Source organism: Pelodiscus sinensis, chromosome 20, assembly GCF_049634645.1.
Source record: "Pelodiscus sinensis isolate JC-2024 chromosome 20, ASM4963464v1, whole genome shotgun sequence".
NCBI classification, from domain to species: Eukaryota; Metazoa; Chordata; order Testudines; family Trionychidae; genus Pelodiscus; species Pelodiscus sinensis.
The window spans coordinates 1,943,817-1,956,553 of NC_134730.1; the positions used below are offsets into that span (position 1 = coordinate 1,943,817).

The 12,737-nt window shown below is 60.6% G+C and overlaps 1 protein-coding gene across 1 annotated transcript in view; it reads right to left on the reverse strand.

Moving 5' to 3' along the window:
- Positions 1-816: 816 nt before the first annotated feature.
- LOC142819077 (bMERB domain-containing protein 1-like) overlaps positions 817-12,737 on the reverse strand; it is a 33,515-nt gene continuing 21,594 nt past the window's right edge. The window contains exons 3-7 of the mRNA XM_075903480.1: positions 11,409-11,482; positions 10,443-10,557; positions 9,293-9,366; positions 8,296-8,452; positions 817-6,292 (exon numbers count right to left, since the gene is read on the reverse strand). Of these exons, the coding sequence (XP_075759595.1) occupies positions 8,334-8,452; positions 9,293-9,366; positions 10,443-10,557; positions 11,409-11,482 (382 nt within the window). The 3' untranslated portion in view covers positions 817-6,292; positions 8,296-8,333. The remainder of the gene's footprint in view (positions 6,293-8,295; positions 8,453-9,292; positions 9,367-10,442; positions 10,558-11,408; positions 11,483-12,737) is intronic.

Genomic DNA, 12,737 nt, shown 5'->3' on the forward strand with positions numbered 1-12,737 from the left:
CAGCCAGCCAACCAGCGAGCCGTTAATCACCACCCCGAGCCCTGTGATCTAGCCGGCGATTTCAGACCAGGTCTGGGCGCGAGTACCAAGTCGAATGTACCTTACAGAGACCTCCCAGTGAACAAGGGCCCAACAGCACAAGCTGCTCTCCTGATCCCAGTTGCAGCCTATGGCTGGGGCAGTGGAGGGACCACTCAGGTTCCATGTTGTTTAGGCCTTTCCAGGTCAGGATCAACGCCCACGTTAAACGAGGTGTCTGACAGCCCATTGGCTCCAGGGATCCCAGAGTGGCTGGGAAGCAGCAACGTCCTGGAGGCTGGAGGCCACGGCCTGAGCTGTTCTAATTCGCTATGGCTGGACTGTGACGTAGTGGGGGTACTTGCTGGGCTGTGGTGACCCCTGCTGTCTGGAGCAAGACCCAGCAGGGAAAACCTCACTATGCAAAGGTAGTGCCAAACTTGTTGAACCAGTGGCCAGACACCCCCCATGGAGAGGAACAAAGGAAGGTGGAATGCTGCCCTGACTGGGGGGCAGGGCTAGAAGGGAATGTAGTTAGTTACTGTCTGGGAGCATGGAGGAGAGCCTAGGGGAAGGGGCTGGAGTTTAGGGGCCCAGTCTCCCCCATCTCAAGGGGGCCTGAGGCATCCTAGCCCAGCTCTGTGACCAGATTCCATCTGTGCTGTGCTGTATCCTGGAGAGGCAATAAACTTCCTCTATTCCACCGGCTGGTGCAGTCTGTTTGTGCCATTTCGGGGTGCAGGAGACGGGGAACCCCCAACGCGCCGTCACACTGGTGTCAGAAGTGGGATGCACTGCACCCCGTGGATGGAGCTTCCAGCGGCAAGCGACAAGGCGCAGTAGAAGCAAGAGCCCTGGAGCCAGGCGTGCTGGAGACAAAGCGAAGCGGTTCCTGGGAATCGTGGGGCGCTGCAGCACTAGACTGGTGAGTCTGCACCGAGGGGACCAGCGGGCAGATGGCCTACGCCCGACTCTTGAAGGCAGAGCTGGTGGGGCTGTGCAGAGAGAGGGGCTTGCCTGTGCAGAAAGCAACCAAGGCCCAGCTGATTGCTCAGCTAGAAGAGAACGACCAGCAACAGGGCCAGGATCTTGTCCCCAGGGGAAGCAGCCAGACCCCCCCTGAGAGTGTGTCAGGCTCAGAGAGGGGGAGGAGTGCTGGAACTCACCGGAGAGATGAGACAGCTTCCCCCAGGAGGCCTGCAAGCTGCAGCCCTTCTAGGGCAGGGGCCAGCCAAGCAGAGCTGCGGCGGCTGGAGATCCAGCTGCGGATCAAGGAATTGGAAGTAGAGGACCGAGAGAGGGAGCGCCAGGACCGAGAAAGGGATCGCCAAGATCGAGAGAGGTAGCGACAGCATGAGCTGGCCATGGCAGAGCGGAGAACCTGCGGGGCCCCGGCTGCACCAAGAGTGGATGGGCCCCAGGGTCCCAGGACTGCCAGATGCTTGGAGAGGCTCGTGGTGGCCCAATTGAAGGACATGGGCGACATAGACGGGTTCCTCAGCTCCTTTGAGAGGGCCTGTGGACTGCAACGGGTTCCCCCAGCTGACTGGCTGCAGGAGCTCAAGGAGGCCCTGCTGCACAAGTTCGGGCTGACCCCCGAGATGTACAGGAAGAAGTTCCGGGGGGTACAGAAAGGGCCACGGGAGACCTATGTGGACCTGGCCTCCCGCCTGGTGCAATACTGCCGCAAGTGGGTCTCGGGAGTCGGAGCCCAGACCGCAGAGGAGCTGCTCAAGCTGGTCATGATGGAGCAGTTCTATGAAGTGTGCCCACCCAAACTGAGGCTGTGGCTCAAGGACCGGAGACCAGAGAACCCCCAGGAGGCCGGGAGACTGGCGGATGAGTTCACGGAGAGCCGGTCCGGGTGTGAACGGGAGTCCCGGAGAGAAAGGGAACCGCGCAGAGACCGGATCTCGGCTGAGCGACGGAGGGAGTCAACTACGGGGCGAGACCAAGGAACAGGTCGTCTGCGCCCCAGAGAACCAGCCAGGGCCTGGACAGAGACAGCCCAAAGCCTAACTTGCCAGCGCTGTGGGCAAAAAGGCCACAAGAGGGCTCAGTGCACCAGGTCCCAGGACTGGGGACTTTCCAGGGTTAACTGGCTGGGGCGGGAGGAAGGGCAGGCTGCCCCAGAGGCAGGGGCTGGCAGGCAAACCTCAGCTCAGAGAGAGGGGAAGGATGCTCAGTGCACCTCCCCTGGGAGGTCTGATTCTCAGGAGGCGGATTTCTCCATGTACCGGGTGGGGGCAGGACGGCCCCTGCGGAGCGAGTGCCTCATACCCCTGGAGGTGGATGGTAGGAAGGTGACGGGCTTCTGGGACACGGGGGCAGAGGTGACGCTGGCCCGATCCGATATAGTGGCCCCAGAGCAGATACTACCCCACACGCAGCTGACCCTGAAGGGCATAGACGGGTCCCCGTTTAAGGTGCCTGTAGCCAGGGTGCATCTGAAATGGGGGGCGAAGGAAGGCCTCAAGGAAGTGGGGGTGCACCCGCACTTGCCCACCGAGGTGCTGATGGGGAATGACCTAGAGGAGTGGCCCCATGAATCCCAGCGGGCTCTAGTCACTACCCGGAGCCAGAGCCAGCGGGGGGCTGACAACCTGGGTCCAGGGAAGGACTCCGGGCAGCGTCCTCAGGGTCCCATCCCAGTGGACACGGGGTCCAGCCAGGCTGGGACTCCGGACCTAGGCAAAGGTGGGGAACAGGTCCCGATCCCTGCCTCAGCAGCTGAATTCCAGGCTGAGGTGCAGGCAGACCCCTCCTTGCAGAGGCTGAGGGACCAGGCTGGCCTCCATGCAGCTCAGCCCCGGGGGAGAGGTGGCCAGGAGAGATTCCTGCGGGAGCGTGGGCTCCTGTTCCGTGAATGGCTTCCCCCCAGGAAGGCGAGGGCATGGGGGGGTCCAGCGGCAGCTGGTCGTCCCCCGAAAGTATCGCCTCAAGCTGCTGTATTTGGCCCACGATGTCCCCGTTGGGGGCCACCGGGGGATCCGGAGCACCCGGCTGAAGCTGCTCCAGCACTTCTATTGGCTGGGAATCTTTACAGCCGTGCAGCGGTACTGCCAGTCCTGTGACTCCTGCCAGAGGGGCGGGAAGGCCCAAGACAGGAGGAAAGCGGCTTGGGGGTCTCTACCCCAGATAGACCCTCTGGGCTTGCTGAGAGAGTTATGGGAGGGGAAGACCTCCCTGGATGGAGCTTCAGGGGTGGAAGCCGCCCTGGCTGTCCAGAGAAGGCTCACTGGGCTCATGGCCCCGGCCCGAGAGACCCTGGCCAGAGATCAAGGCCAGCGGAAGGGTGGGTGTGACCCCCGAGGACAGGCCTGCGCCAGTCGCCCTGGAGCGGGGCAGCGAGTGGACAGAGGGAAGCCAGCTCATGTGGGGCCTTGCCACGGTCGGCCTGAGTCAAGGGGAGCACCCATGTCCCCGGGGCGGGTTCCCACGCAGAGGACCCGAACTTCCCTAGGTCACGAGCGGAGTGACCCTGCTCAGTTCGCTCTCGGAGGGGGGAGAACTGTGACGTAGTGGGGGTACTTGCTGGGCTGTGGTGACCCCTGCTGTCTGGAGCAAGACCCAGCAGGGAAAACCTCACTATGCAAAGGTAATGCCAAACTTGTTGAACCAGTGGCCAGACACCCCCCATGGAGAGGAACAAAGGAAGGTGGAATGCTGCCCTGGCTGGGGGGCAGGGCTGGAAGGGAATGTAGTTAGTTACTGTCTGGGAGCATGGAGGAGACAGCCTAGGGAAAGAGGCTGGAGTTTAGGGACCCAGTCTCCCCCATCTCAAGGGGGCCTGAGGCATCCTAGCCCAGCTCTGTGACCAGATTCCATCTGTGCTGTGCTGTATCCTGGAGAGGCAATAAGCTTCCTCTATTCCACCGGCTGGTGCAGTCTGTTTGTGCCATTTCGGGGTGCAGGAGACGGGGAACCCCCAACGCGCCGTCACAGCTGGAGGCCACGGCCTGAGCTGTTCTAATTCGCTACGGCCTGGGTCACGGCTCATCCAGCCGACAGTCACAGCAGCTCACCGAGCGAGCAGGGTGCACTCTGGGTAATTCCGAGCTGCCATTGTTGCCGGTACCAGCTGGTATGTGATTACTGCAGGACCTGGGCTGAGACTGAAGAGACCTGAGCCACATGTAGGCTTTCAGAGTGGACAGACTAGACTATTAGCCCATCCTGGCCTCACAGCTGGGATTTGGGGGGGGGGGAAGGCTCACTCGACTTGGAGCCCCCTGTTTCCTGCAGACACAGGCGAAACTGACTAGGTCAGCTGGAGAGGCCTGGAATCATGCTGGAAAGCAAATTGGGGGCCGGCTGGCAAGATGTGGAGGTCGGGCTGATATGCTTGGCATCCGGGAAGGGCTGCGTCACTGCCATGCGCAGGATTCAGAGCGGGAGCTGGGTGGAGAGGTGCATGAAACCAGAACCACGTGCATGGAGCAAGCATGCAGAGAGGCTAGTGGTGGTGTGTGCCATGTGGGCTCACTAGATCAGTATTTCCCTACACCGACAGCCAGCCCGCACCGGGCACTCTGACAGGCACAGGCTGACAGGAGCTTCATCCCGCAGCCCCATGGAACAGTTCAGGAAAGTTCTGCTGCAAACCTCCAGGGCCGGCCAGCCTGTCAGTCCCAGAGCTCCACCTCCCCTGGGTGACAGATGAGGGGGGTGGGGTCAGAAGGGTAAAATGAGGCCTGGATTAACCCTGGGCAGCTCCGGCCTTTGTGACCTGCTCAGATGACATTTCCAGGTCGTCTAAGCTCTTTGTGCAAAGGGCGAGTCGATGAAAAGAATCCGCCGGGGCAGCCAGGCAGCAGAGTTGCCCGGCTAGACTGGCACAAGCGGATGCCACTTCTGGGCCACATTCTCCTCTTGGTCACCCCGGGGATTCCCATAGAACTGTGCCAGTGAAGCCAAGGGCCACGTGGGGGCCACGGCCCTGAAGCTGTCAGTAGGCGTTTCTTGCCATGCCTTGCCCTGTCCCCTCTGCCAGTCGCTTTCTATTTGGTTTTCACTCTGCTCTGCCCTTAGCCCCGTTTTCTCTCCTTCCTCTCTGCTCCAGTTTCTCCTCCCCAGCTCCGGGACCCAGGAACATTGGGGTTGGGATGGACCCCACAGTGTTCCACTGAGTTTGAAACCGATTTGCCCCACCCCAGTGAGAACACGGCAAGGCCGTACTCAGGCTGGAAGCTGTTGAGACCATGGGTGGTGTGGCCTAGAAGACGGAGCACTGTGGTGGGTTTCCATTCCCAGCTCTGCTGCTAAGTCTCCTTTCCCAAGTCACTTGGTGCCTCAGTTTCCCCACCCCTGAAATGGGGCTAATGGTACTGTAATTGTAAATCACTGGGAGCTGCCAAGGCAAAGCACTGTATAAAAGCTGGGGATTATTATAGCATCATCCAGACCCACATAAAAAGCCCTCCTGGACGTGAACGCTGACGTTTCCCAGCATTACCCAAACCAGGACTACGGGTCTGGCACGGTGAGAAGAATGTCCCTGGTACCAAGATTGTCCAGACTGCTCTCTGTGTCTGTGGTTTTAATAAACTCACACCACAGCAGGAGCTGCTTGGGGCTGGGCCTGGCTCTCCCTTCAGGCCCGTGTGACCAGGCACATGGGTTGCAGCCCTGCTCAGGTTCGGCCTGGGCCCCCTCCGTTCTCATGATGGAGGCACAGCCGGGCCAAAGCTGAGCAGCACTGAGGCCACGTGCTCCATGGGCCAGGCGTCCCCACTGCGGGACAACCACTCCTACTCCGCCCAGGACCCCTCATTTGTCAGGGTAACATTCACCCCAAATCACAACCCAGTGACTCCAAAACCCGCGCGGTGATTCCGATCAGAGAAGCCGTAAGACCCACGTGGCCCGTGACAATAAAACTGGGGTTGAGCTGTAGAGAACCTGGGCGTCCCTAGAACGTGTCCTTTGGAGGCAGCCCACGGAGCGGAAGAGCCACGGAACGGTGGGAAGCTAGCGGCGGGCGCCTCACCCACTGCAATAGCGCAGCCGGCCCCGTGGCCGAGCCTGGTAAGAAACCCGAACAATCCCGCTGTGCCGGGGGCGCCCTGGCCCCGGGGCTGCTGCTGGCTGAGCCCTGTCCTGCTGCCATCCCCGGGGAGGCGCTTCCTCCATCCTGAAGTGGCCTCAAGCAAACGAGGCAGCGCCCGGCTGGCCCCGGCCCGCTCCGAAAGGTCTCTCGGCCGCGTGCCGCCGTGGGAAGCGTGAGCAATGAGGGGAGGGTGAAGCTGTCGGGAGCCACACGCTGCCTGGAGGCCTGCCGGGAAAGGAGCAAAGCAACTGGAATCAGAATGGCGTCTCCCCGCCCCCTCCGCCGGCCCTGGCTAGTCCCAGCAGGGGCAGTGCCCCTCCACCAGGCTCCAGAGTCGGCCCTGGGCTGGCCCTGGCAATTTGTGTCATTCATAAGACCGCAATTCCCCCCGGGCCCGGGACTGCGCACCGGAGGGACTCGTCAGCCTGGGGTCTAGGGATCGATGCGGCCTGGGTAAGAGCTCCAGCTACCTAGCCAAGCCCAGGCCCATGCGGCCCCCTGGGTCTGGGCTAGCCCCAGGCCCCCAACCCTGATCAGCGCTCCTCAGCGCAAGCGATCAAAGGCTGAAGGCCGGGCGCTTGGCCAGCCCCTGCCTCCTGGCGTGTCAGGCTCTGGACAGCTCAGTATGGACGTACCCGGGCAGAGCAGGGCTGGAGAACGTTGCCTGTATTCTGTCCTTAAGAAATTCTTTGGGAAATCAGGCCTCTGTCATTTCACTGGGGTACGTCCTGTTGTTGCCACTGCCAGGTAGCTGCTGTAGATCCGGGTGGGTTACAGGAAACCTTTGCCGTTCACTGGGGAGGCTGTTCCTGGCACCAGCGTGAATGGCGAAATTCACAGCTACTGGGAACCGCGACTCCTCGCCCCCGCAGTGAGCGCCCTGTGGTTTCCAGCCCCTGCTGTGGCTCCTGAACTCACTGCGGGGGCTGAGAGCTGCAGGGAACTCACCATGAATCCCAGCCCCTGCGGCTCCCCCTGAGCCGAGAGACACCCGCAAAGACATGGAACCGCAAAGCGCGACTTCCACCAATTGAGGGGGTCTCCTGCCAGTGAGAGCAAGAGGAGGGGCCAGGGCGGCGAGAGGGGTTGACAGCACAGGTGTTGGGTGAACCAGTGGGGGCAGACACCTGTGCAGTAACACCACTGCTGACGGTTGTACCGTGCGCGAGAGGGGCTTGGATGACAGCCGCTTCCTTTCATGGACGCTGGAGCTAGGAGCGGTGTCCATCAGGTACACCGTGAGCAGTTTGCTTTGGCCCTCAGCGCCCCACTGTACCCGATGGCCCATCTCCCCTGCTTCCTTTACACCCAGGGGCTGTGTCTACACTGGGCCACTTATTCCGGAAAATCAGCCGCTTTTCTGGAACAAGCTGCGAGCTGTCTACACTGGCCCTTGAATTTCCGGAAAAGCAACGATGCTCTACTGAACAAAATCAGCCGCTATTCTGGAAAAACTATTCTGCTCCCGCTCGGGCAAAAGTCTTTATTCCGGAACACTGTTCTGGAAAAGGGCCAGTGTAGACAGCCCAGTAGTCTTTTCCGGAAAAAAGCCCCGATTGCGAAAATGGCAATCAGGGCTCTTTTCCAGAAAAGCGCGTCTACATTGGCCACGGACGCTTTTCCGGAAAAAGGGCTTTTCCGGAAAAGCAGCCTGCCAATGTAGACGCTCCTTTTCTGGAAAAACTGAAAATGGAATAGTATTCCGTTTTAAGCAGTTCCGGAAATTCATGCCAGTGTAGACACAGCCAGGGAGTCTAGCAGAACCTGAGCAGGAGGTCTTCGCTTTCACAGCTGATCAAGGATTTTCCCCTCAGAAAACACCAGGTCACCAACCCCACAACTTCCCATTTGTTTGGGGGGGAAACCAGTTTGGAAACTGTTGAAAAGTTTCAGATGAAGGCAGAGAATTTCTGATTTGTGTTTAGAAACGTAAATGAATGTCAGTTAAAAAGCTCTGACATGTAAGCTACTGATCGTTTCGATTGTTTCTAAAAATAGAACCATTTCAATGGATCCAAACTGGATTATTTCCCCCACATTTTGGTTTGCAAAACATGCAGCGATGTTGTGCTGTTGCTCCCGATCCAGGACGGGAATATTTGTTGATCTCTCCAAATATTTCAACGGGCAAGAAGCCCATTTCCTGCCCCGGGACTCCCCGGAGAACGGCGGGAAGGCGGTGTCAGGAGCACCCGGTGCTCGCCTTGCGGCAAGGAGATGTACGTTACCCAAGAGTGAGTCCTGTGCAGGGGGCCCGGGGCGGAGTCTACATAATGGAGCAGGTGAAGCCGCAGCACTCCTTGAGCAGGGTGAGGCCTGTTTTGGTCACGTACGGTGTGGAGGTTTGCTGCCCTCTGGACGTCACCTTCTTCTCTTTGACAGGGGCTGTTCCAAAAGATCTTGTTATTGCAATGGCCGCCAGCGAAGGGGCGCGTCACCTCCTAGGCCTTCCCTCACTGGATGGCACCTGGGTCCCAAGTGGCCAGGACAGAGACATAAGAACACAAGAGCGGCCAGACGGGGTCAGACCAAACGTCCATCCAGCCCAGGGTCCCATCTGCCCATAGTGGCCAGTGCCAGGTGCCCCAGAGGGAACGGAACAGGAAATCATCACGTGATCCCTCCCCTGTCACCCATTTCCAGCCCCTGACAAACAGAGGCTAGAGACACCGTTCCTATCTATCCTGGCTAATAACCACTGATGGACCTGTCCTCCATGAACTTATCTGGTTCTTTTTGAAACGTTGTTATAGTCTTGGCCTTCGGAACATCCTCTGGCAAGGAGTTCCACAGGTTGACTGTGTGTCGTGTGAGGAAATACTTCCTTGTTTGTTTTAATTTAATTTGCTGACCCTAGTTCATGTGTTATGAGCGGGAGTAAACAGCGTTTCCTTATTTCCTTTCTCTGCACCCCTTAAATGCATGAACCACAGAGGGGACAGCCACCCCAGACAGCTCCCAAAGTATCTTGATGGACCAGCCAGGCAAGAGGCAGAACTCTGCCATAGAGACCAACCCGATATGACACTTAGGCATCAGAGATGGCCATAGCCCCTCTGTTGAGTTGCTGCTCCCCTCCCCCTCTTTCTTCTGTGGCCATGTGGTCCCCATGTAAAAATCGCTGATCTGTTTCTAGTAATTAATTTGCGGGACCAGCCAGCTTTGTAAACGGGAGACGTGCCAAGGGGCTTCCTGTGCGGCGAATACTGCGAACCAGGCACCTACTTGTTTTCTGGAGGCAGCTTTTGGAGAGCTTCGTCTGCAGGAATTCAGCCATTTCCTTGTCTTCTTCTCTTTCCCTGTGACAGGCAGAAATTGGGTCTTGCTTAGGCGTGGGCCGGTGGCCTGCTCACAAAACAAGCCCGTGGCAGCCAGCCAGAGGTGGGATTGCGGGGTCTGCGCTACCGGGCTGAAAGTAGCCACGGAGCCGTCCCTGCCCGGGCTGAAGCCGGGCGCCGAGCCCCTCCCTGGCGCCCGGTTTCAGAGCCTGGGCGGGAACGGCTCCACGTCAGCGTCCGCTGGCCGGAAAGCTGCAATTCACTGCCAGGGGGGAGGGGGAGTTGCCCGGACGTGGCCATAGCTGCAGACTGGCACTTTGAGCCACCAAGGCGCTGTCTGATTGGCGCGCAGGCCTGGCAGCCAGGAGATCGTGGGCTTTGAGTCCATCGGATTCCCTTGCAGCCAGGGGCGAGTTTCGTCACGGCTCCGTGAAACACGTGTCCGCAGAAGGGGGTTCAACGTGGACCGCCGGCACCACCCCGAGGGCACCAGCCCCTCGCCCTGCCCGGGGATTGCCCCGGGCAAACGGACCCTGCCCTCCAAGCACGACCACGTTCCCGAGGTCTCATCAAACCCTTTTCCGCTGCCCCCTCCCCTTCTGAACCTCCCTGCCAAGCCACCTGGCCTCTGTTCTCTCCCGGTGCTCCCACTTGCCCTGTGAGAAACCACTGTCGGCCACGTTGCAGGCGCAGCTCGGCCGGTTCCCGGTCCGCCTGGGGCCTGTCCCAGCAGAGCCGGCGTCAGCGGCACCTCCTGCTCTGCCTGTCGAGGGAGGGGCGGGGTGACTGCCCGGCTCTGCACTTGGCCCGTTACGCCTCGCAGCCCCCGAGGAGGAAGTGGGGTGCGAACGCTCATAAGGCTGAGGACCGGGGCGGGGAGGGAGGGGCGAGCGACCTGCCAGGCTGCCTCCTGTGCAGGTAGCATTGGGGGTGGGGGAGCCTAGTATTCTGGGCTGCCTTAACCTGCTGCTGCCCCGCTTCCTCGCCCCTCAGCTCTCCTGGGCATTTTCTGCCCCATGCAGACGCCAGGCTCCCCGCACCGGCCCCAGGACATGCCGGCGCACCGTCAAACATGCCAAGATGGCGGGTGCAGCTACCTCAGGCGTTCAAATTCCACGTCATCGACCAGGAAATCCCGGGTCTCCACCAGCTTGTGTATCTGCTGCACCAGCTCCTCCTCCCTCTGCTTCACCTCATTGGACTGCTCTTTCTCTGCAGCACAGAAAACACCCCCGTTCCCTCAGGCCCAGATGGACAGAGACCCACCACTCGCGCGGGGTGCACGGCCGCGCTGGCGTCTCCGGGGACGTCGGCCTGGACAGACCAGAGCCAGCCTGGATCTGGCAGTGCGAAGTGGCGGCAGCACCATCTAGCCACTCCACTCCAGACCCGGGGTCCCCCCTGGCTTGTCCAGCCTGGGCTGCGTGGCCCCATTAACCGGCAGGTGAAAGTCACGGGTTCCCAGCTATCGAGGACAGAATGTTCTCTTAGAATTCACCTGGTCTGCTGCACACGACGGGACAGAGACTTTCACTGAGCGATGATTCCCCTCCGGGGCTGGATTAACGTAGGGGCTTGAGGGGTGCAGCCCAGGGCCCCGGGCTAAGGAGGGCCCCAGGAAAAGATCTTCACTAAATCCCCTGCGTGTTAGCCGGCCCTGCCTGGCTCGGGGGGAGGGGGAGGCAGCTCCGTGCACTGCTCTCTCCCCCGCCCACCTTGGGCTAGAGCCACACTGCTGCAAGCATCTCGCCTGCAGGCTCCGCCCCCACAGCTCCCATTGACCGGGAATCCCAGCCAATAGGAGCAGTGGGGATAGTGTCTCCAGGTGAGTGCAGGGAAATGCAACCCACGCTGAGCCACCTGCTCCCCCCACCAAAGGGTGCTGCCTCCGGTGAGTGCCCTGCGTCCCAACCCCTTGCCCAACTCTGAGCCCCAGCCTGCACCCTAACTCCCTCCTAGACCCCACACGCTCGCCCAGACCTGCCCCCTCCTGCCCCCCCAGCCCGCCGGCCCCAGCCTGGACAGGGGCTGTGGGATCGAGCTCACAGGTGCCTGGGCCCTACCTGGGCGGGCGAGGAGTCCCTGGAGCTCCTTTTTCAGCCGGCTGATTTCCTTGCAAAGCTGAATGTCGTCCATCCTGCAGGGACGCGAGACAAACGCTCAGGGCTGGGCTCCGCGGCCCGTAGGCTGAGGGAAGGCAGCTGAGGTTTCCCCCGTGGGGCCCCTGACAGCCTTCCCCAGAACACCGACCTAAGAGAACGGCTCCTCCGCCTGTGTGGCGGTGGCAGGTTCCCGGCGCCCGGTTTTTGCCGGGAACGTCCAGTTGACATGGGATCCTGGCGACGCCGGTCAGCGCTACTGGCTGCGCTGTTCAGACCTGCTTGGTGGCACAGCTCTGTGCGGGGCCCGGGAAATGGCCGCCAAATCCCTCTGGCGCAAGGGCACCCACGGGGCTCCGCAGGCTGCCCCCCCCCCACAAGAGCCAGCCATGCCGGCTGTCTCCAGGAGCAACCTGGGGTAAGTGCTGTCCAGAGCCCAGGCCCAGGCCCCCTCCCACACCTGACCCCCTGTCCCAGCCCTGAGCCCCCTCCCACACCTAAAGTACCTCCTTGAGCCTGTATTCTGCACCCCAATCGCCGGCCTCAGACTCAGCCTGGGGCCCCTCTCCCAGGGTATGTCTACACTACCCTCCTAGTTCGAACTAGGAGGGTAATGTATGCATACCGCACTTGCTAATGAAGCCCGGGATTTGAATTTCCCGGGCTTCATTGGCATAAGCGGGGAGCCGCCATTTTTAAATCCCCGCTGCTTCGAACCCCGTGTAGCGTGGCTACACGGGGCTCGAACTAGGTAGTTCGGACTAGGGTGCCTATTCCGAACTACCAGTACACCTCGTTTCACGAGGAGTACCGGTAGTTCGGAATAGGAACCTAGTCCGAACTACCTAGTTCGAGCCCCGTGTAGCCGCGCTACACGGGGTTCGAAGCAGCGGGGATTTAAAAATGGCGGCTCCCCGCTTATGCTAATGAAGCCCGGGAAATTCAAATCCCGGGCTTCATTAGCAAGTGCGGTATGCATACATTACCCCGCTAGTTCGAACTAGCGGGGTAGTGTAGACATACCCCCAGACTCTGAACTCCTTGGCCCCAGCCTGGTGCCTCTTCTCGCACCCTGAACCCCTCATTTCTGGTCCCACTCCAGGACCCACAGCCCCACCTGGAGCCTCATCCCCTCCTGCACCGCAACCCCCGGTTCCCTGGAGGGGTGGGTGGCTGGATCCTTCTCCCAACTGGGAGCTGGGGCAAGAGGTCCTGGCAGCGCCCCCCGTCTAAGGCTACCCTGTGAGCCTTTCAGCGGTGTCGCTGCAGGGTCTCCGGTGGGGCCGCCCTTTG